The sequence below is a fragment of the Staurois parvus genome, unplaced genomic scaffold (genome assembly GCF_062004578.1).
Source record: "Staurois parvus isolate SC_StPar_1 unplaced genomic scaffold, SC_StPar_1.0 ptg000365l, whole genome shotgun sequence".
NCBI classification, from domain to species: Eukaryota; Metazoa; Chordata; class Amphibia; order Anura; family Ranidae; genus Staurois; species Staurois parvus.
In genome coordinates, this window is record NW_028318161.1 from 8,159,735 (window position 1) to 8,184,221 (window position 24,487).

At 42.3% G+C, this 24,487-nt stretch overlaps 1 protein-coding gene across 10 annotated transcripts in view; it reads right to left on the reverse strand.

Annotated features, from left to right (window-relative positions):
• Nucleotides 1–24,487, reverse strand: part of VAV2 (vav guanine nucleotide exchange factor 2) — a 351,081-nt gene that overhangs the window by 54,809 nt on the left and 271,785 nt on the right. For 7 of the 10 annotated variants that reach the window (XM_089685277.1, XM_089685271.1, XM_089685276.1 and 4 more), the window contains 9 exons: nt 21,396–21,495; nt 14,873–14,968; nt 13,565–13,633; nt 8,118–8,204; nt 7,507–7,592; nt 6,899–7,031; nt 6,425–6,439; nt 5,531–5,640; nt 2,339–2,440 (listed from right to left, as the gene is read on the reverse strand). In XM_089685277.1, coding sequence (XP_089541403.1) covers nt 2,339–2,440; nt 5,531–5,640; nt 6,425–6,439; nt 6,899–7,031; nt 7,507–7,592; nt 8,118–8,204; nt 13,565–13,633; nt 14,873–14,968; nt 21,396–21,495 — 798 coding nt within the window. The remainder of the gene's footprint in view (nt 1–2,338; nt 2,441–5,530; nt 5,641–6,424; nt 6,440–6,898; nt 7,032–7,506; nt 7,593–8,117; nt 8,205–13,564; nt 13,634–14,872; nt 14,969–21,395; nt 21,496–24,487) is intronic. The other 3 variants (XM_089685270.1, XM_089685279.1, XM_089685273.1) reach the window with 1 other exon arrangement.

The following is a 24,487-nucleotide window of genomic DNA, read 5'->3' on the forward strand; positions in this document are numbered from 1 at the left end:
GGTGGGAGAGGAGGTCAGAGCAGTGGTGGGGCCGTGGGAGAGGGGTGTAGAGGGGGTAGCTGAGTGAGGGGGAAGGGGGTTGGAGGGAGTTTGAGCAGCGACGAAGTCCCTGTGGGTTATGTCGAGGGGGAGGGGGGGATGAGGGGGTAGCTGTGTGAGAGGGGACGGGTTGAGAAGGCGTGTGAGTTGCGGCAATGTCCTTGCGAATTGTGTCAATTTTGTTTTTGAAGTGATTGGCAATCTCAAGGGCAGTGAGTGAGGTGCTGGGTGGAGGTGGGGGTGGCGAGAGTAGAGAGTTGAAGGTGGAGAAGACTCGGCGAGGATTGGAGGAGAGGGCCTTGATGAGGGTCAGAAAGTAGGCTTGTTTGGCAGTATGGAGGGAGGAGGTGTAGGTGTGGAAGGCAGATTTGTATCGGGTGAAGGCTTGTTGGGATTTGGTTTTGCGCCATAGTCGCTCCAGGGCACGACTGTGTCGTTTGAGGGTTTTGGTGTGATCAGTCTGCCAGGGCTGGAGCGGTCGGGGTCTGATGTTGCGTGTGGTTAAAGGCGCTAGTGAGTCAAGGGCTGTTGACAGCGCATTGTTGTAGGCAGTCATAGCCAAGTCGGGGCAGGACAGGGGGAGGATGCGGTCATGGAGTTGATCAGCTGCGGAATGGAGGGAGGCAGGGTTAAGGTTGCGGAGGTTACGGCTGGTAGAAGTGTGACATTTGGAGGGGTAGGCGTTGGAGGATGAGGAGATAGAGAAGGTAATCAGGTTGTGGTCAGAGAGAGGGAAGGGGGTGTTAGTGAGGTTGTGGGGAGCGCAGCGGTTGGAGAAGACAAGATCAAGGATATTACCGTCGGAGTGGGTGGTGGATTGTATGCACTGTGCAAGTGCAAAGGAGGAGGTTAAGTGGAGGAGACGGGCTGTGTCCGGGTTGTCGAGGTTGACAGGGATGTTGAAATCCCCAAGGATGATAGTGGGTAGCTCAGAGGAGAGGAAGAAGGGTAGCCAGGAGGAGAAGTCTTCCAGGAAGCGGGGTATGGATCCAGGAGGCCGGTATATCACAGCAATCTTCAGGGGGGTTGGGGAGAATAGTCAGGCGCAGTGGGCCTCGAAGGAGGAGAAGGATAGGGAGGGGGGGTTTGGGAGGACTCGGAAGGTGCCCAGCGGTGACAGGAGCAGGCCAACCCCACCACCTTTACGACCGTTGATCAAGTTGAAAAAGTTGATTGGAGAGGGGAAAACATATGCTCAGCTAAAATGATTGCAAATGCTTTAAAATGTCAACCAAAACCTGAAAGACATGGAAAAAAGCGAAAAGCTACCATTCGAATGGATGGAAGAATAGCCAAAATGGCAAGGACTCAGCCAACAATCAGCTCCAGGAAGATCAAAGAAGGTCTAAAGTTACCTGTGAGTACTGTTACAATTAGAAGACACCTATGTGAAGCCAAGCTATCTGCAAGAAGCCCCCGCAAAGTCCCACTGTTGAAAAAGTTACAATTTGCCAAAGAGCACATTGACTGTCCTAAAGAGAAATGGCGCAATATTTTGTGGACTGATGAAAGTAAGATTGTTCTTTTTGGGTCTAGTGGCCGGAGACAGTTTATGAGACGACCCCCAAACACTGAATTCAAGCCACAGTACACTGTGAAGAAAGTGAAGCATGGTTGCGCAAGCATCATGATATGGGGATGTTTCTCATACTACGGTGTTGGGTCTATTTATCGCATACCAGGGATCATGGATCAGTTTGAATACATCAGAATACTTGAAGAGGTCATGCTGCCTTATGCTGAAGAGGAAATGCCCTTGAAATGGGTGTTCCAACAAGACAACGACCCCAAACACACCAGTAAACGTGCAACATCTTGGTTCCAGACCAACAAGATTGACGCTATGGAGTGGCCAGCCCAATCCCCGGATCTTAATCCAATAGAAAACTTGTGGGGTGACATCACAAATGCAGTTTCTGAGGCAAAACCAAGAAATAGAGAACTGTGGAATGTAGTCCAATCATCCTGGGCTGATTAGAAGCATTTTGAGCTTTATTCACTTTTTTCAACCACTGCTATTATTTTGAACACAACTATCGGTTACCTTTTACACCAAATGAATGCCCAATTTGTCCTGAAAAAACAATGTATAGTCCACCTGTATACAATAAGTAGTTTGACATGGGCATTAAGGTTTGTTTTACCCTCGGTCATATAAAAAAAAAAAAAAATGCAGTTTAACCCCATTAAGGATTTTCCTGAATATAAACATTTGTTCAGTCTACAGGGAATCACAAATTGTCAAGTCAGTAAATCCTTCCTAATTGTCACAGGCTGCAAAGCCTACTGCACCACCCACCTCAGGAACATCTTACAGGCCTTACAGCTAGTTGTCTTGTCAAAGGTAAACATCTGAAAGTTGTGGTGGTTGGCGTTGGCTTTCTCTGGCTTGATGTTTGACCTGACAAAACAAAAAAATAGCCAATCAGAGAAGGAATTCTGCCTATTATATTTCTTATAATCAGATTATAGGAAACCAGTGGCATCACTGTGGCACTAGTATGAGGCCAGTCACCACGGACTTGATAGTTCATGCTTAAATATGACTACAGTCTCCTCTTTAAATGGTCCTCTTTAAAGAAAAGGAAAGACCAATCACAGCTCCACTGACATGACCCAAGACAGCCACAAAATAGTTGAAGCAGAACCCTGCTCGGTATTCGCTCTCCTGGTCTCCCCCCAACCCCTCCCCCCCACTCTCCATCATGGAATTAGATTTTGTCACAAATCTTTGATACTAAGATATTGTACGCCCTTATTAACGGTGCACATGCTACGGGAGTCCATAGATGGTGGCAGATTTAGTTCAGGGTGTCACTATGCCTTGATTTGTAGTTTTGTAGTTGAGTTGATTATTTTGATGACCACCAGGACCATGCACAAATTTTGCAAGTTGGCATACAGTATGGTAATTGTCTCCCTGTAGTAGTTTAATTCTTCACTTGAGAGCAGGTGAAAAGGCCGGTAAATAGGAAATTTGCAGATTTTCCTTTTCTGAAAGTTTGTGAATGAATTGGAAGCCACTCAGCACTGAGCACTTCTCAATCATTCACTGCCCAGTGCAGCTGAGGCTGCAGAGAAAGGGAGTGGGGAATCTGTCCTCAGTCCCTTTCTGTGTCTCCAAAATCAAACATCAGGGGCCTGTTTAGTATTTTTGCCAGTTTGCCCTGGATACTGAATGAACTTGTTCTGGTACTAAGGGGGGATGGGGTGCCGAACTTTGCCCCAGTTGAAAGAATGTCTAGCTTCGCCTCCGGGGACAACCACCCTGAAACTTTAGGAAACTTTTGTGTCATATTATTGCATGTCAAAAAAAATAAAAATAAAGACAGTTTGTGTAAAAGAAGATTCCATATCCAAGTCCATCTTCATCACAATCTGGACAGTATCAGCGGCAGGAAGCTAATATTAAAGTGATATTAAAGGTTTGTTGAAAAAAAAAACAAACAACAAACATGTCATACTTACCTGCTCTGTGCAATGGTTTTGCACAGAGCAGCCCACTCTTCTTTTTGGGTCCCCTGCTGGTGCTCCTGGCTCCTCCCCCTTGACCAGTGCCCCCCATAGCAAGCCACTTGCTATGGGGGGCACTGGTGCGTGCTCGCTCCCGAGCCCCACTCTATGTGGCCATAAGAAACTGAGAGCTTGGCTTGGCCACGGCCCGCTCTCTCCTCATTGGCTGTGAATGACAGCTGTGGGAGCCAATAACTCCTGCTGCTGTGTCTCAGCCTATGAGGAGTGAGAGACCCAGGACAACCAAGCCTGCCGTGCTCATTGCTGGATCGAGAGGGGGCTCAAGTTAGCATTGGGGAGGCTGTGGGGGTAACAGCACACAGGAGGTCCTTTTACCTTCATGCATAGTATCTAACTTATTCACAGTTTTATGATTTTATTGCATAAACAGAAAAGCAACACTGCCCAACCACATAATATTAACCACTAGCCTACAGGGCACTTATACCCCCTTCCTGCCCAGGCCAATTTCCAGCTTTCAGCACTGTCACACTTTGAATGACAATTGCACGGTCATGCAACACTGTACCCATATGATATTTTTATCATTTTTTTTTTAGACAGATAGAGCTTTCTTTTGGTGGTATTTAATCACCTCTGGGATTTTTATTTTTTCTTAAACAAACCAAAAACCACAGAAAATTTTGAAAAAAAAAAAAGTTTTTTCTTAGTTTTTGTTATACAATTTTGTAAATAAGTGATTTTTCTCCTTCACTGATGTGCGCTAATGAGGCTGCAGTGATGGGCACTGATAGGCTGCACTGATGGACACCGATAGGTGGCACTGATGGACACTGATGAGGAGGCACTGGTAGGTTGCACTGATGGGCACTGAAAGGCATCACTGATGGGCACTGAAAGGCAGCACTGATACATGACACTGACATATGGCACTGACAGGCGACACTGACAGGCACTGACTGGCATTGATAGGTGACACTGATGGGTGACATTGAAAGGCAGCTCAGATGGGCACTGAGTTGTGGCATTGATGTGCACTGGTATGCACTATGTGGCATTGATGTGGCACTGATGGGCACTGACAGGTGGCACTTCTGAGGCCCTGATGATCAGTGTACATGTCCCCTCCGCAGAAAGCCGATTACCGGCTCTCCTCTCGAGCTGTCATGGTGACAGCTCAAGAGGAGAGAAATGCAGATAACCGGCATTTCCGTGTTTACATGTGATCAGCTGTGATTGGACACAGCTGGTCACATGACTGAGCCGACATCTTCGGCTCTTTCCGTGATCCGCTGTGTCCGAGGGACACAGCGCACCGGCGATCGCCGTGCTGCGTGCTCCCTGAGCCGCGTATGCGCAGTGAGAATGGTAGGACGTCATATGACGTCCTATCAGAACGAGAGAACCACCTTGCGCCTGTCATTGTACTATAGGGCGGGCGGAAGGTGGTTAAACACCAGAAGAGCACACTGCTGTCACTGGAAGTTTACTTATAAAGTGCAGACATTAAACTAATGCTGACCATTCATGGAACAGATTTCCATTGGTTCCTGATTAACCACATCAAAACTCAAACCATGGGTGGCCCTATCAGCACTCTCCCGGCCATCATCCCGTTGGGCAGAAAGATATCAGCTAACCAGCAGCTGCATCCATTCAAATTCGGTCACTATTCAGCTATTCTAGGAGCTGCAGGTGTCAACAGTCTGCTCAGGTTACAATACCCAGCAGGGAATATTACTCCATCCATGCTGTTCAGAGTGAATAGGGGAATAGAGATTTGCTCCCTCAACCTGTGGGACTCAGAGTAAAATATTGTATGGCCAGCTAACACTAATCTAAGAGAAGCAGCAATGTGCTCTTTGCCCTTTGCAAAACTGCAGTGTAGGAATGTACTCTGTAATCTCCTGATGTTGGGAACATATAAGCACAGAGATAAACAGACTAGGACTGAGGTGTGCGAAAAAGAAAATGATCACTAACAATGGTGAAGTTTAAATTAAAAAAAATCTTTTACATTGCCATTTCGAACTGCTCCATCCACTTCCTCTTCATGTCATCTGTCTTGCAGAAGAACTGGAAGCCCTGCTTCCCTTGTAGGTGTACCAAGAAGAAGCCGTATGACCACTGCAGAGAGGGAGCAGAGATGGACTTACATCTATCTGAACTAAACAGACAGAAGACACTAGAAAACATGGTCTGAAACAAAGATACTTAGACATCCTGGGATATTTACTGCAATAACTGCTAATAAGGTACTTTGGGAACTAGATCATGTAAAGAATTTATTTATGCACACTTACAAACAGCAACAGTATCATTTTTCAAAAAAGCTCCACCTTTTACCAATATAAAGCAGTCCTTGATCACCAGTTCAGTGACCTATGCTAGGACTATGTCACTAGTGTGCTACAAACAGAGAGCATTTCCTCAATCTCCTCTCCCAATATCCACGCAGAATGTATATGATAACTTTGAAACAAGTAAAAAAGGAGAGGGTCTGATCCATGTCAGACTTTTGTCAACTTAACCAAGAAGTGCAGTAGACGCCAACATTTACATAAGTGAGTCATTTCAGGCAAAGTAGCAGATTCTGACCCTGGATGGTGCCCGAACAATGATGGCACCATCTTTCTGGTAAATAAATAAATCATTTGAAGGCGTTATAAATACAAATTAGGTCCTTTCTAAGAACAATGAATATTACATATAAAACTGTGTCTCTAGAAAGCTTCAGCATTGTTCAATCTTTGGAACAAGATTTTCTATTTTTAAAAGGAAATTAGACTGATGCCAGAAATGCTCTGAACTGACATTGACTGTCTGAACTGACATTGACTGGGATCCTGTGCTATCAAATACAGAACAGTATTTATTGTTCATTCCAGAGAAAGCAATGACACCATCTTACCATCTTCCCATGTGACTTGGGGGTGCATAAAGAGACCAGGAAAAAAAAAACATTTAACATTGTGTTCATTCACAAGTAGAAGCATGAAACATGGCTAGTTTTATTAAAAAGTTTTATACTTTTTCTATGATATGGAGCTACTGACTTCATTTCTATGTGCCCTAGTAGCAACCTGGGTTGTTCTTGTGCAGAAACGGGCACTTACAGTATATCATTAGGCACTACAATGTAATCATACAAGCACCAAACACTTCCACCTTCTGATGTTCAACAGAGGAAATGTGTCTAATGTTTTAAGACCTTCAACAATCCAGGAAGCAAAAAACACATAATCCAAGGCTGGCATAGAGAGAGATGTGGGCAGCATTGAAGAGCTCTATATTTCAGCAATAAGAACATCAGAAAATATGAAATGCTCCTGTAGCCTCGCATCTGAGAATGTGATTATGTAAAACCCCATCCCAGATTAATTACCTTCTTAATGTCTTTGTTGTTCATGGGGTCATCTGTCATTTTATGGGACAGCAGTTCAATGATTTCTTTCAGCTCATAGTTGTTCCCGTTTCGCTTACACACAATGACAACTTTATCAAACAGGAACAAATACCTGATGGGAAGAAAAGGTGGTAACTGACAGCCAGCAGTTCATGAACAATAAAGGGCAGCTTTTTAAAAATTGCTACATACACAGATGAAACACCATTTTACCAGACAAAAAGACAAAATAAAGCTCATGTGATCCTCCGACCCCTTTCTGTGCTGTCTGGAGGTTAACAGCATTTTTTAAACACTGCATTTCTGCAGACTCTACCCACAGCCAGCAACAGCCTACTCATGGAAACATTATACTGGTGATGCCCACTCTGAGCTGTTGCCCACTTGTAAGTATCTACCCCTGGTGCCCATCAGTTGTTCAGTTTCTTTTATTTTTCTAACTTGCACACCTCTACACAAAAAGCATATAGAATGCCATAATACCATTTGCATAATAGCAGGCTGGGGCTCACAAAATGTATAAAAAGCAAGAAACTGCTAGAGCCTTTCCTCTGGGGCCCCACATCTTCACAACCATCTGACCTCACCTGTCCTGCTTCGCCTGGTTGACCATTGATCGGACCTTCAGTTCTCCATCTATCTTTGGTCTTCCAAACTCTTCCAGTTTTACTTGCTGTTGGAATTAAAAAAAAAAAAAAAAAAGTGTCACATCAAATCAGATCAAACAATTTAGTGTGACCACATACAACAACATGCTGGTCACTGCAAAAGCATGAGACGCTCGATGGATGCAGATGTGTGTATTGACCATCAAGCTTATACTATTTGAGCTGGCAGATGGGGTTTTAGAAGGTGCCAAACTGCAGCAACTACACCCTTATACCAGCAGTAGAAACAGAGCCATAATGGTCCAGATTATGTTAACATATACAGAGTCAACATACTCATACAATCACAAGTTGATGCAAAGGAAGTCACATCTGGCACGTGACTTCCTCCAGGTGTCCCTGCTTGTTGTGAGACAGATAGGGGAATGCACCAAGGAAGCCATATAAATCAATGAGATTAGTAGTAAAAAACACGACCAGATGCTATAATACAAGTACAATAAATATTGTCCGTTAGATATTGGGTGCAGTACAGTCTTTCCAGGGAGAACTTGGCAATGTTTGTGTGCACAGAGCCCAATAGCACTCACCAGGTTTTCTATGGAGTTCTGAAACTCGCTGATCTTCTTCAGGGTCTCGTTGTCCCTTTTGACTTCATTAATATACATTGCTAGATCCTAAAAAAAAACAAAAAAAAACAACAACTTCATGAAGATGAAAAAAACAAACATCATGGAAAACACAACAAGACTAATAAAATGCTTATCTGTATTCACAGCAGAAGCCTATATAGCTCTGGAAAAGGACAATGGACGATCTTGGCTAGGGCCTGCCCTCTTGCTGACACACTCCACTGTTCAGGAAGGTACTGAGTGCCCCACCCTTCCTCACAACCCCCACCCCAGATCTTCCAGCACCACAGAGGATCCAGATCCATATCCAGTCCAGATCCAAACTGACAAAAACACAGAACAATTTAACTTTTTCCCTTGTTAGATTAGGTTTTTTTTACTGGGTGTTTTTTTTTTCCCTCAAACGATATAAGTGGGAGTTCTTTTCCTAATTTTAGGTGTCATTATGTATACGGATTGGGGGAATCCACTACCAGCTCAAAGGATTAAATCTCTGGCACATCTCTTCGGTAAAACAAATATTGTGGCTCTTTGTATTGCCAAAAAACAACATGGCAGCTGATGGCGGCAGCTTATGAGAGATCACACAATCTCTTTAGTTCATGTCTTCTGGGCACCCTCCAGCTGCTGAAAATAGATACATAAATACACAGAGATAGCAATATTTGCTCCTTGCATATATAAGCTTTCTGCTTGTGCCTTGTTAACTCACATATTTCACTACAAGTCTACATGACAGGCTTAATCTAATATCAAACAATTTATTCTCCACAGTCTCTAATGAAGTGAAACAACCACAATGTCCCTGAGACCATGAGATCTAGGCTTCCTAGATTGCATGAAGTAAGGCATTTTTCATTCATAGTAAGGAGCTTCTTTTTTTTTTTGCTCAAAATAATATTGTGATTTAGTAACAATGACATTTCCCCTATTCATTCATAGGAAATGTGAATCTTACGGGGAGTTCACTTCAACGAAAGTTAAAAAAAACCCCAAAAAACCCAACCCCCCCATACATTCCATTTTATTTTAAAAAGAAAAAAAAACAATAAAATGTCTATAAATATGAAAGAATTGCTAATTGCTGGGTCAGTTTAATGAAAACTTATTATCTGCTCAGAGGGAGCTAATAATGGGATAACTGAGAGGCTTTGTTGGTACATGAAGGTCGCTTTATATAATACTCGTCACTAAATTCAATTTGGGTAGGAGCATGATATGTTATAACATGTTATATGAAATCCTGATTTTTAATCCTGGTGTCAGGTGTTACACAAACATCAACTGCTTTTTAAAACAAAGATGGAGCAAGGGGCGTGGCTGAGATGGAACGCCAAGGGGATAATTTGTGTCCAAGCTCTGCTCCTATACTTCTCCTGTGCTGTACTGCTCCCATTATATGGTACCTTTCTGCTAGCTCATAGCTCTAATATACCTGCTGTCCGCTGCTGGAGTGTCAGAGATGTCTCCCAGCAAGTTCAAGCCTGCCCACACACCAGCGGCTCCATCCTGCTCCTCTCCTGTGGTGGCCATCTTGGGATCTCTTCTGCTATGTCACTGCAAGTCCACAGCCTCACAGACCACCATGGAGGGCAGTGAGTTGAACGATCCTTTTGGTGCCAACATCCTAGCAGCTATCACTACCTGCAGGGAAACCCTGACATCAGCTATATACGTAAAAACCTTGACAAGTTTAGAATGCACCTCTGTGACGTCAAGGACTGACTCTCCCACATAGAGGAAGTGGTGGTCAGACTCTACAGATCTGCATGCCCTACAGTGCAATGTATAAACCAAGTGAAAATTGGTGTACATGTAGAACCAGCTCCACCGCAACAACATCTGTGTGCTGGGACTGCCGGAGCATGTGGAGTGCCCCAGGCCAGCTGACTTTGCAGAATCCTTCCTCACCACCTTACTGGGACTGAAGGTTCTGCAACTCAACATACGTGGTCAAAAGAGCACACAGTGTGCACGACTCCTTTGATTCCTGGGGCTCCACTGCATCCCTTACGCATCCGCCTGCTGAACTATCGTGATCTGATTTTGGCAGCTGTCTGATCCCGGGCGGATTTGACCTATGAGAACTCCAAAATTTCTTTATTACCCGACTATTCTCCAGAAGTACAGCAATGTCGGATATCCTTCACAGACGTTTGCAAAGGTCTGTGGAATAAGGAGATCCACTACAGTCCTCTCTATCCCAGCCGTCTCAGCATTGTCGATGTAGGCAGTACAAGGATTTTTGATTCCCTGGTTGCTGTGTCTACTTGGCTAGATAATAGGTGAATGGCACAGACCTCTGAGCAAACGACACATTCCTTCCCGGAGGTTGCTTCAGTTTCACTAACTGCAAGGACCAGTGTTTTTCTATGAACACTCCCCCACAATAGACTGAAATTTGTGGAAGCCAGTTATAGACTCTCTCATTCTGTTTTTGTTTATATGTCCCTTGCTACTTTTGTTGTTCTCTTTTTCCGTAAGGCAGGGAGTACAGTAAGCAGTTAAACTTTTTTTTCTGTAATGGGCTGACAACACTTTATTGACTCATGTGCACACTGCAATGCTCTGGTGATGTTATTTATATTCCTCATGTCTCTGCCTCCTGTGTTTATGGCATGCTATGGTGATATGGCGGGTTGAGACCTGGAATTTCCTAGGTTGATGTCCTGGAATACTAAAGGCCTGAATTTCAAATTCACAAGGGCCCTTTTACTCTAATACATCAAATCCTATAACCTGCATATTCTCTTTCTGCAAGACACCCACCTAATGGGTAGCAAGGTCTTATTGCTGAAGCAGCCATGGGTACAAAATACATTTCATGACACCCACTCCTATTTGAGGTGTGTATCTACACATTCATTAGATTCCTTGATGCAGGCAATGCAGGAGGTCCACACGGGCCCCAATGGTCAGTATGTACTTTTGGTGTTGAACATCTGCAATTGCAGAAATATCCAGATTAATAATTATCTGCCACCACCCTTCAGCTCAGGCCTTCTGTATATGCTGTTAGACAAAGCCAGCTTGTATTGCCCAGCTAAGACTGTTTTCCCGGGGGTTTCAATGCCACCCTGTCCTTGAGAGTCAACTGACAAAACTCCCTCTTCTTTCCAACTGATCCAGTAGCTTATACCCTGGCGTCCAAGGATTTGCAGCTGCGGTGATTTCTTGTGATGTCAAATCATGTAGAACTAAACCTGACCCCTGTACTTACTGAGCTTAAAAATCAACTGAAGGCATGGGTGAACCTGCCCTTATCCTTAATTGGTCACAATTATTTGAAAAAAATGGAGATCCTTCCCAAATTCACCTTTTTTGCAATTCACCACTTCCTAAATCTTTCTTCAAACAACCCACCCAAATTTTATTCTCTTTCCTATGAAAGCCTCAGTGACCACCCTATAAACTCATTATACTCATCAGACCAACCTCACAGAGTGGCTTAGCCATGGCAGATTTTCACAAACATTATGTTGCCACCCAGCTTGTAACTACCCGCTGCTGGTTGGTGCCAAACCTGAGCAACCCTTTGGTCATGCTAGATGCAGACATCTTACATTCCTTGGAGGCTTTACAGCACCTCCTATTAAGAGTTGCCAAGGCCCCCTCATGAAGACCACCCTTAAAGCTTGGTCGATGAGAGAAAAATGGGATTCGCAGCCCCCTTTTACCCTCTCCCCCTTCACCCCACTGTAGAATAATTCCACCCTAGCTCATTTTTATATGTTTTCAGACCCCCACAACTGGGCCAAATACAAGATCAAAACCCTAGGATACATCATGACCACCGGAACACTGCTGCCTTTTGTTGCTCCCCAATCCAAATTTAACCATTCAAGCTTTTGCAGCTCTGCCATGCCTTCTGCAGGCATTTCTCTCATCAGAACCAATCGCTAAACTGTTCTCCTTTGGAAGATGTGTTACCTATTGAAACCTGCCTCCTCACTTTATCAGCACCTCATTTTTACTACCCTGCCAGACATCTCTGGCCTCTGGAACAAATGGCTAAGTGATATACTGGACATTGACAATGAGGACTGCTCCAACATCTGAGACCTGCTATTTAAGCAAGTCTCTGCTAGGGACAGGCTGATTCAATTAAAAATCCTCCATAGGGCATACTTCACTCCCCACAGGGTACATAAGTTGAATCCAGCTCTGCCATTAAACTGAAGGGAACTTTTTCCATGTCTCCTGGACCTGACCCCTAATCTCTCAGTTCTGGGCAGATGTTATCATTAAAGTGGCTTTATCTCATCTCACCTTGTATTCAAAGATATGCCTACCTGAACCCATGGCCCCCACGGTTGCTAAGAGATTACTATTGGGCCTCTTACTCTATTATGCCAAAAAACCTATTACAATGCATTAAAAGAAAGCAACTGCCCATTCTATCACCTTTTGGAAGCATTTAGTCAACTTTAATCTCCCCTTATATCAAGACAAACAAAAACAGGGGTATAAGGAAAAAAAAATTGCAATATGTGGGCTTGCTGGTTGGAAGAACCCTACACAGCAGCGGATATGAACACCTAACGCCCCAGCCCCAATGCCACTTCACCCTCTTCCACCTATTTCATCACCTTGTCAATGAGGAAACAAACTGGAGCCTGTCCTGTACGGATGTGGACTTGTATGTGAGCCAACCATTGGTTTTTTGTAATGGTCAATCCCCAATTTGGTTTTTAACACAAGTGTTATCCCTTGTGTGGGTAGCCCACTTGAAATCTGTATGTTCTTTTTATTCACAAAATTATTTAAAAAACAGATTAAAAAAAAAGCAAAAGGAAAAAAAAAACTAATATAGAGCATCACTCTGGAAAGAAGGTTGGGTGGTGTCTTAGAGAACATGGTTTATTATAACTTAGCTTTTTAAATATCGATGCTCAAAGAGGTGAATTGAAGGCATGGACTGTAAATGAAGCATTCTATGAGTTGAACAAGATGATTGTTGTGCTATTAAAATTATATGGACTCACCTAAATAAAATACCATGGCATCATCCCAAATAATACCTTCATTTTTTTAAACACATTTCTCAGTTTTGCATTATTTTCATTTGCAGACCTTTGGAGTCGATGATGGGAGAGGTTCATCTGCTGGGCGCTGTGATCAAGGTTTGAACAGAGAGAACACAGCTATGTCATGGATTGTTCAATCTGCTAATTGATGAGGTCTGAATAGTGGAGAATCCCCACTCAGAGCCACCGGCCTAACATAATATTTGTACCGACTTGTTAAAAAAAAAAACGGTCTTCATTTTTCACCTGCATCACGGACTCCAAAACCATCTTAGGAATGGCTGCCATTGTGAATCACAGAGTTTTTCTATGATGGGGCACCTGTGATGTCAGCAACGACACACAATTCTGAAATTTAATTTTAACAACATACTTTACCTGCATGGCTTCTAGAGCCTCTCTTAGTATCTGTCTCTCTGGACAGTCTGACGTGTGACTGAGAAGTTCCTGTGTATGGATAACAAGAGAATCAGTAGCTTTATTACAGTTAATTTCAGGTACATATAAAATCCAAGTATTTCTGCGGTGAGATTTCCCTACAGTAGTTTGTCTTACTACTCCCCTCCCACTATGGTATTTTCTCTGCAGTAGTTTGTCTTACCATCCCTCCCACTATGGTGAATTTTCTCTGAAATAGTTTGTCTCTGCACCTCCCACAATTGTGAGATTCTCCTTCAGTAGTTTGCCGACCTCACAGTAGTAAGATTTCCCTGCAGTAGTTTGTATTGTATTATTCAGTCTACATTATGCATCAAATGATAACAGCCACAGCAGCAATGTATCAGCCACAGATGTTGGGTGGAACTAGGGATTCTGGTGGGGAGGTTCTGAAGATTCACCTTTCAAGCAGCTGTTGGCAAAGTCATACCAGGTTCCCAAATCTGGAACATTTGCCCCAGTAGAAAAAAAATTGTATGGTCTTCCCATATCACAAAACGTAGTATTTTCCACCGTGATAGGCCCAGCATTTCAGTCACCACAGCAGCCATACCAGTTTCAGTGTTATGGTGTTTGACCTTGCTGCATATATGGTAAAATACAGAACCCTAGATCTGGAAATTTACCACATTGTTCCACCCAGATCAAGTGCCCAACTACACTAGGTCCCTTTAAGTTTATACTGGCTTTTTTAAATAATTTAGGTGTAGATGTTTGCCCTTATTTAGGAGCACACTCCAGGCTTCTTTTATTCCCCCCAAGCCCCCTTATCCGAGACCAGGCACTCAAGTAATAGAAACTTTAAGATTGGGAAGAATCCAAGCAAAATGTGAGAAGACATTGTGTGTTCATAGTTTATTGCAAAAAGTGGTCCCTGAAGACAACAAGAATAATATGGAATAACTTAAATAGGATATAATTCAATAAAGAATAGACTCTGAGGTAGTGTATTCTGAATCCAGCCAAATCGCCCAGACGTTCGTGAATTTGGTTGGTTTTCCCCTGCTTGTATATGTAGCTTTTTCAAACCTTCACATGCTTGAATGAGCCCACTCTGAGGATCCAATATGAGTTGAATTGCCACAGACCTACTCACCTCCGACAAAGTCTAGCGCTACCTCAAATGTACAATACAAAGCTACAGAAGAATACAACAGCCGGAATAAGATTGGTCAGTATGAAAAAGCCAGTAGAGAGAATACTGTATAACCCCTTTATTATGAAGCGTTGGTGTCGGAGGAAACTCACCTTAAGCAAGAGATGATACTTGAGTACTCTCTGCATTGGAATCACCATCAGATCCTGCAGCTTGAACTTTCCATCTTGAACCTTCATAGAACATTCCTGCAAGAGAGAAAAAAGGAAAAGGTTTACTTGATAAAACTCATTAAATGTACAAACAAAGATTCATAATCAGAGGAAAAGAGCAATTCATATAATTTCCAGATCTCTGTAACAGTTGTGAATCAGATCTGAAGGTAAGTGAGATATACAGGTGAAACTCGAAAAATTTGAATATCGTGCAAAAGTTCATTTATTTCAGTAATGCAACTTAAAAGTTGAAACTAATATATGAGATAGACTTCATCAGAGCTCTGATGAAGAAGAAACATCCCGCGAAACGCGTCAGCTGATCCCCGAGTGTCCACCCCTATGATGGGACTAGCACAGGTCTTACTATTCCATAGTTCCTTTGAGAAGTGACATGCTTGAAATACTTCGTTTGTGAGTATATTTTTGTATTCAATAAAATTGGTTTACTGAGGTAATGCGCAAGGTTGGTGCGCTTCTTTTTTGTCTTTGCTTCACAGTATTGGTTGGGCTTCCCCAGCCTTGTTTGGAGCTGCACAACCCCATATGCAAAGGTGGTCAAATTGTTTCAAGTTCTGGATCCATCCATCCATCTCCTTTGGGTCTTAGAGCGCAGGAGAGTTTGTTTCCACTGAGCAACAGACCAGGTTTGTTTTTCTTTAGTCCAGGTAAGACGCTTCTGAAGTTTGTTGTTCAGGAGCTGCTTGACAAGAGGAATACGACATTTGAAGCCCATGTCCAGGATCCGTCTGTGTGTGGTGGCTCTTGATGCACTGACTCCAGCCTAAGTCTACTCCTTGTGAATGTCCCCAACAATTTTGAATGGCCTTTTCCTGACAATTCTCTCCAGGCTGCGGTCATCCCTGCTGCTTGTGCACCTTTTTCTTCCACACTTTTCCCTTCCACATAACTTTATATTATTGTGCTTTGATACAGCACTTTGGGAACATCCAACTTCTTTTGCAATTACCTTTTGAGGCTTTCCCTCTTTATGGAGGGTGTCAATGATGGTTTTCTGCACAACTGTCAGGTCAGCAGTCTTTCCCATGATTGTGATTCCTACTGAACCAGACAGAGACCATTTAAAGGCTCAGGAACCCTTTGCAGGTGTTATGGCTTAATTAGCTGATTAGAGTGGGACACTTTGAACCTAGAATATTGCACCTTTTCACAATATTCTAATTTTCTGAGATTGTGGATTTGGGGTTTTCATGAGCTGTAAGCCAGAATCAAAACAATTATGACAAATCACGGCTTGAACTATCTTGCTTTGCATGTAATGAGTCTATCTCATATACAGTCAGGTCCATAAATATTGGGACATCTACACAATTCTAACATTTTTGGCTCTATACACCACCACAATGGATTTGAAATGAAACGAACAAGATGTGCTTTAACTGCAGACTGCCAGCTTTAATTTGAGGGTATTTACATCCAAATCAGGTGAACGGTGTAGGAATTACAACAGTTTGCATGTGCCTCCCACTTGTTAAGGGACCAAAAGTAATGGGACAATTGGCTTCCCAGCTGTTCCATGGCCAGGTGTGTGTTATTCCCTCATTATCCCAATTACAATGAGAAGATAAATGGTCCAGAGTTCATTTAAAGTGTGCTATTTGCATTTGGAATCTGTTGCTGTCAACTCTCAAGATGAGATCCAAAGAGCTGTCACTATCAGTGAAGCAAGCCATCATTAGGCTGAAAAAACAAAACAAACCCATCAGAGAGATAGCAAAAACATTAGGTGTGGCCAAAACAACTGTTTGGAACATTCTTAAAAAGAAGGAACGCACCGGTAAGCTCAGCAACACCAAAAGACCCAGAAGACCACGAAAAACAACTGTGGTGGATGACCGAAGAATTCTTTCTCTGGTGAAGAAAACACCCTTCACAACAGTTGGCCAGATCAAGAACACTCTCCAGGAGGTAGGTGTATGTGTGTCAAAGTCAACAATCAAGAGAAGACTTCACCAGAGTGAATACAGAGGGTTTACCACAAGATGTAAACCATTGGTGAGCCTCACAAACAGGAAGGCCAGATTAGAGTTTGCCAAACGACATCTAAAAAAGCCTTCACAGTTCTGGAACAACATCCTATGGACAGATGAGACCAAGATCAACTTGTACCAGAGTGATGGGAAGAGAAAAGTATGGAGAAGGAAAGGAACTGCTCATGATCCTAAGCATACCACCTCATCAGTGAAGCATGGTGGTGGTAGTGTCATGGTGTGGGCTGTATGGCTGCCAATGGAACTGGTTCTCTTGTATTTATTGATGATGTGACTGCTGGCAAAAGCAGCAGGATGAATTCTGAAGTGTTTCGGGCAATATTATCTGCTCATATTCAGCCAAATGCTTCAGAACTCATTGGACGCCGCTTCACAGTGCAGATGGACAATGACCCAAAGCATACTGCAAAAGCAACCAAAGAGTTTAAGGGAAAGAAGTGGAATGTTATGCAATGGCCAAGTCAATCACCTGACCTGAATCCGATTGAGCATGCATTTTACTTGCTGAAGACAAAACTGAAGGGAAAATGCCCCAAGAACAAGCAGGAACTGAAGACAGTTGCAGTAGCGGCCTGGCAGAGCATCACCAGGGATGAAACCCAGCGTCTGGTGATGTCTATGCGTTCCAGACTTCAGGCTGTAATTGGCTGCAAAGGATTTGCAACCAAGTATTAAAAAGTGAAAGTTTGATTTATGATTATTATTCTGTCCCATTACTTTTGGTCCCTTAACAAGTGGGAGGCACATATGCAAACTGTTGTAATTCCTACACCGTTCACCTGATTTGGATGTAAATACCCTCAAATTAAAGCTGACAGTCTGCAGTTAAAGCACATCGTGTTTGTTTCATTTCAAATCCATTGTGGTGGTGTATAGAGCCAAAAATGTTAGAATTGTGTCGATGTCCCAATATTTATGGGCCTGACTGTATTAGTTTCACCTTTTAAGCTGCATTACTGAAATAAATGAACTTTTGCAGGATATTCTAATTTTTCGAGTTTCACCTGTAGGTCTGCTTCTAAGTGGAGACATTTTCTTGTATACGGTTAGCTTCCACTTCAGTAATTGCATAAGGACACTGGAGCCATCTCTGCTAAAAACTTTCTTAGCCTAAAAAGGTTGTAACTGAGAACAGCAGACTGCACTTCACTTCAGAGCAACTATACACATCAAATGTTACATATTTAATGGGACTCGCAGTGTTTTAAACAGAGCAACCAAAATCTTGCATGTTCTGTAAATGAAAAATGGGTGAAAATGCAAATTAGTTGATCATTTACCCACACCTATAATAGCTTGTTATCTATACTGATCCGGTGTTCATTCCCCTACCACTGACCGCTAAAACATGCTATAAAAGGAGAAGGAGCAACACACAGGTCCTGGTTTTAGGAATTCCTAAACATGTGCATGACTGTCACAGGCCTGAAACCCCCAAAAAACAAAATGATTTTAACAGACAATGTTGTGGCTTGTCTATCATTATGTCCGATTTCCTTTCAAGACTATTGTTCCTTTAAAAACCTTTGGTTTCCAAAGGCCAGAAGTGCTACACATCCCCCATTCCCGCTCACCCTATTCAAGAATCAGAGACAAAACTTCTTTTATGCAAGTATATCAGGAGAAAAGTATTTAGGGCGCCGATTTTGTAAACGGCAAAAGGTTTGTCTGATCTGAAGAAAAACCAGTGTATGAGGGTCCATATTTTGTAACAGAGACCACATTTTGTCTATAGAAAATATAGGGTACTGAAGTTTGACACAAATCATAGGCGCACACAAATTTAAGGTTTGGCATGTTGGGTATCTATTTACTCGGTACAACCTTGTCTTTTATATTTTACCAAAAATGTGGGTAATTCATTGCGTTGTTTTGCCCTAAAATTCACTTTAGTGTGATTTTTACTGAAATTTTGCATTTCCTAGACCTGTGCAATAATATGGTGTAACAATAAAATTGGAACTACCACTATTTTATTCTCTAGGGTGTCTGCTTTCAGAAAATATACGTTTGGGGGTTTTGTGTAATCTTCAGGCCTGACATTTTTTTAACATATGTGCAAAAAAAAAAAAATAAAAAAATGCTCTGGCAGCGAAAGGGTTAAATGAACATTTTGCTACAGAAGATCAGGCCTTGCTCCAGTCTGCCAGGTCTATCTCAGATGCCAAATTTCTCTCCTACTGAGTCACATAAGAGAGGGAAGGGGATGTTGAATGATTCAAAGACGTGTAAATGGTGGAGATGAGGCCCAGCAATCTGGGGTAGTGTTGGCAAATTTTTCAAAAGTCATTTTCTGGAAAGGATAGGTAGAGGTGCCATGAAGAGAAAGTATGCAGTGTTGGAGCTGGAGATAGTGGAAATCCTCTGACTGAGGGGCCTTTCCCGGAGGGCAGCCCATATTGGTAAAAACAGGGTGGTCAGAAAGTGTTGCACTTGTGTTAAACCATGGGAGACACACCAGAAAAACGCCTGGGGCTGGTCTAGGCCTGGAGAAAATAAAAGGATTGCGCAGGATAGGTAGAAGTGGTAAGACGGGGGGTTGCCGGAGTATCTGACAGAATCCCATGTTTTCATACTATGTTGCATAAGAGAACGTAAGAGTTGCAGGGCGAAGTTTATGAGGAAGCCAAAGGAGTGCCTGCTATGAGAGAGGTGAGCAATTAAGGAGCTCCAGGAATACCCATAGGGGGATGTTAAAGGAAGCATGGAGCAAGGACAATTGGGAGATCTGGACAGCTAAGTAATATTTAGAATTATTCAGATCCCCTAACCCGCCTTGTGATAATTGTGTAAAAAGAGTAGCTTTTATTGGCTGATATAAAATTTAAAATCTTGTTCTGCACTAAATGTAGATAATGTGGCGGAACCCGTACTGACAGGGTGCAAAAGTAGCACAGGATCTTGCGCAAACCATGTTTCAGTTTCTTCAAACCTTTGGCTGGATACTCAACTTTCCAAAGTCTGCTCTTCAGCCCTCATGCCATCTGAAGTACCTGGATCTAATGTTGTACATAGACCAAGCCAGGGTCTCCTCAGGAGAAAATGGTTTCCCTAAGGTCCCTCATGTGGATCCTCAGGTAAAAATGGCACCCTCCATTTATTTCGGTCATACACAAGGGATTTGGGCTTAATGGTAACCTCCGTCAAGACAGTTCCATTTGCACACTTTCACTCCAGACCTCTTCAGCATAAATAAACCATAAAGGGGACACCAGAAGTCCTATTCTGCTTCAACAGCATTGCTAAAGTGATAGGGGCATTTCTGACTCTGTTATTCCCACCTTACTGAAAGCAAGAAAATCCAACTCCCACAAGATTTACTATCACACAGAGAGCTTACTTTTCCTGGTGCATAAATAGACAGCTGAACACTATCACTTGTATTTTTGTGTTTCTTCCCTCTGTTTGCTTTAGTTCTACATGAAGGTTCTGGGCTTAATGTTAGCCGTCTTCAAGGCAGTTCCCTTAGATTGGAGAGGCCTGAGTGAAACTGGTCAAAGTAAACGATTAAGTGGCAACAGAAGTCAAGTTGTCCTTGTAGAGGACATCTTGTTTCCCGATCCACCATTTTCAGGTGGATCAGACAACTTATTCCCAGGGCCTGTGCCCTTCAGGAAAGGGTTTCCTCCCGTCCCATAAGAGCTCCTTCCACCAGGGCAGTTGGTGTCCTTTGGGCTTTTCAGCATCAAGCATCTGTATCCCAGATTGCCAGGCTGCCATCTGGACTTCTGTTCACATTCTTCAAGGGCCACCAGATAGATGTTCAAGTCCACAGATGATGTAAACTTCGACCGTACGGTGCTTCAAACTGTTCGCTTAGTGTCTTCGGGATCTTTAACCCTTTTTTTTGTGGGCCTGTTAGTAGATTTGTTTGCTATGTTGTTGCGCATCCCTCAGCTTCGTGCTTGGGAATGTCCCATGGTGTACGAATACAAGGCCACAAGATAAGAAATTTGCAGGTAAGTCAAAATCCCTTTTTTTTTTTCTTAACATAGAATGGACAGAGTTTTTATTGCTATATTCTTATTAAGGAGATTCACCCTCTCTATTTTTCTGGTGACCATTATCAATAAAAGTGAAAGAAAATCCCCAAGATTTTGAGTGGTCACCAGAGCAGGAAGAGAGTAAAAATCTTTCAGTGGGATCCCTAGTTCAGGTGACCCTAGTGGCTACTAGCGATTTTCCTCACTCTGGAGTGATTATGTCTCCTGGTAATCAGTAATCAACACCCTGTTGTGGCTATGGGCCAAAAAGTGAAGGGAAATCTCCCAAATGAGACACAGATGGCAAAAAACGTGACAAGGGTTATAACCCTCCCTTACTCCACCATAAATAACATGTTTTGTCTTCAGTTCTACTTTAAATGCATATGGTTTATTTGTTATGTGATCGGATTAGCCACAAAGTGTTTCTGGACACACAATGGCAAATTCCTTATGATCGCTTACCTCAATTTTCATCTTTACATCCTCCCTCATAACCATAAGCTGGTCCAACGTCTGCTGGGAATATTCAATATGGCTGCAGTACTCTCCATATAAGAGAAGCCTGACCAAAAATAAGAGCAGAGTTAAAAAGCAGATACATGTAACAGGTTTATTACTTGCCCAGCCTTCTCTGTAATCCTTGTGGGGTTGTGTTTTACCCAACTGACACCATCAGTATTTCATCATCTCATGATGGTCCAGATAAATGCTCTCAGTTTTGAGAGCTTCTATTGCAGCTCTGGACAATTCATCCACTCACTCTCCTCATTTGTCCTCAAAGCTGAAAAGTGCAGCAAATCTATTTGTAGCTAGAGGTTCCCTGTTTAAAAAAGGTTTCTAACAACTTTTTGTGGATTATTTGAAGGACAAATTGCAAAATTCCAACTGTCGTTTCAACACAAAAAGTGCATCTGCACTTTAGTTTTCTTTATTTTTTTTGTTTATAAGTGGAAAACTTCTCCCACCACTTCCCTAGTACTGTCTGCCTTGCCCCAAATCCAGCTTAAGCTTTTCTCATGGTTTTGAATGGAGCAGGGAAGGGTTAGATCCTCTGCCGAGCTATTGTTACTGCCTATTTCCCATTGTAAAGATTACCACGTGTTTTCTTGTTCTGGTGACAACTTTTCAGTTGGCATGACCTGGTGTCTCTAGGACAGGATGTGAGTGAAAATCTTTTCAATGGAGAAACAGTCAGCAATGATAATTGACAGATAAATGCATTCTTCTCTACTCAGCTCAAAACAAAAGATTAACATTTTTGGCTGGGTTACTATGCTGTTAAGACAGAAGAACGCTTAGAAGGGTCTTCAACCACACTGCACAACCTGGAGGGTGGCACCACTATTTTTGGATCAGTTTTATTTATTACATATCCTTTTGACATCCACTGGACTATAAATAAGCATCATCACATTGCTGCCTCATCAACAGCCACATAATAAGGGAAACTTTGATACTGAATTAGGAAACAAAGGAGTAACCACTGGGGTAAGTTTTACATTGCATATTGTACCATTCACATTAGTCTCTACACCACAAAAGCTTACGTGTTAAAAAATAAGTTCACCTTTTGAAAAAAAACAAAAAAAAAATGCACATCTTTTTTACAGGTAAAAAAAAATTAGAATTTATTATTTTTTTCTTAGGTGTCTGTAAAGTATTGCACCTGCGATCAGCAAATCACGGGTGCAATCTCAGGCTCCTGAAAACTGTCAGTGTAGATGTCTGCCCATACAGATAACAGGAAGGATCAGTGAACTACTTTGAGCACTCATCATAAAATCCCACAACATTTACATGCTATTGTTACTAAACATATGTATTTCTCTGACATATTCCATGGCTAAGGTTAGTCAAAAAATGGAAACACTTCATGATTTGCAGGTGTGAAAGTGACGACATGTTTCCAGTTGAAAGAAGAAGTGATGTAACACTCTTTTGCTTCCGCTGTGTGATGAGATACCTAGCTAACAGGTGGGAAGCCTCACTTTCATCATTCACTGAGTCTGTACACAACACATCACCACAAATCACAGGTCTTGTATGTAAAAAAAATCCAACCAGCATAAGTGTAATTTTTAGTCCATAAAGGCTCAACTGCTCAAGATTACCATGGGAAGAATAATAAAGATTTTGCATTTATCTGATTTTATTTGGTCCTTCCTTCACTCAGAAGGAAATATTAAACCAGACACCAGCCAAAACATTTTTCTAGTTCTCAATGGCATTGCAAAGATAAGAAACTCCTTCAGAGTTCTACTGTTGTCCATGTCCCCATGGGGGCAATTTCCCCTCACTTCCTTTCAGCAACATTCTGTAGCAGTTCAAATCTTCCTAGTGGATACACAGACAGCAATAAAGACCTGAAAGGGATTCTAATCCTTTTCTGCTCCATCCAAAATGAAAAAGAAAAACTTGGCTTTGAAGAATAAGGTATTCAAGACAAGATGGCTGCCCATATGTATTATCATTTCAGTATATTTGGCAGTAAAACTAGAGTATTAAAACAAGACCAGTGTAAAAAGATATTAGGAAAATGATGAAATTATTATTTTTAAATATGATTGCAGTATTATAAGAAGCGGATCCATTAAAATACTGGTCAGCTCTAGAGAGCTGTGCAAGAGAATTCTGTCGTGAGTAAAGCGGATTTCAATCTCAGCTTCCGCTCATTGTTTAACACACAAGATCATACCCTGATAAAATGTTCTCTTATATTTTCTTTTATACTCAAATTTCACTCCCTGGGGTGCAGTCTAGACCTGCATATCACATTCTGTATATATGCATCAGCTATACTGGCTACCCTGCAAATTATGCAGGCCATAGACGGGTCCACACGAAAAATTAGCCGATATTCACGCCGTTAGTGGGGACAGCTCCTTGGCTGTTTTTTGTAGATCTTCTCGTTTAGTTTTATCGGTCATGCTGGAAAATCCATGAAAAACGGTAATTTTTCGTGGACATTGGTGGCAACATTGGCATCGGGGCCGACCGATTTTTTGTTTATCGGCCGAAAATTCGGCCGATAAACGGCCCGTCTGTAGCCTGCCTTAGCAATACAGGATTACTACGTGTGTCTGATAAGATAACACACCCTGTGTGGTCTCCACTTCTGCACCAAATGTTTTTGCTTTTGTTCTGCCTGTAGACAGCCAGATGTATAGAAACTGATAGCTAGATGACACATATTAGACTTCACCATTGCTGCAAGTGGGACCAACCATCCCTGGCAGCTACTGGACTGGATGAATGGCTCATTCATTGACGCTCCATGTGTCTGCTCTTCCTAGTGTCCACTTAAAATTTATGAGATTGGTACATTCACCAACATTGGAGTTGGATGCATTCATAAGCTAATGCAATAATTAAATCAAATTAGCTGAAAATATATACAACTCAAAGCATGTACTCTGAGCAAATAGAAACAGAACGACCATACATCTCAACATGAGATTGATATATTTGTAAAATAAGCCATCAATTGTTTACCTGCCAAAAGATTTGTGATTATACTTGGCCAGTCTTGTGATACCAGCAACCCTGCCAAATAG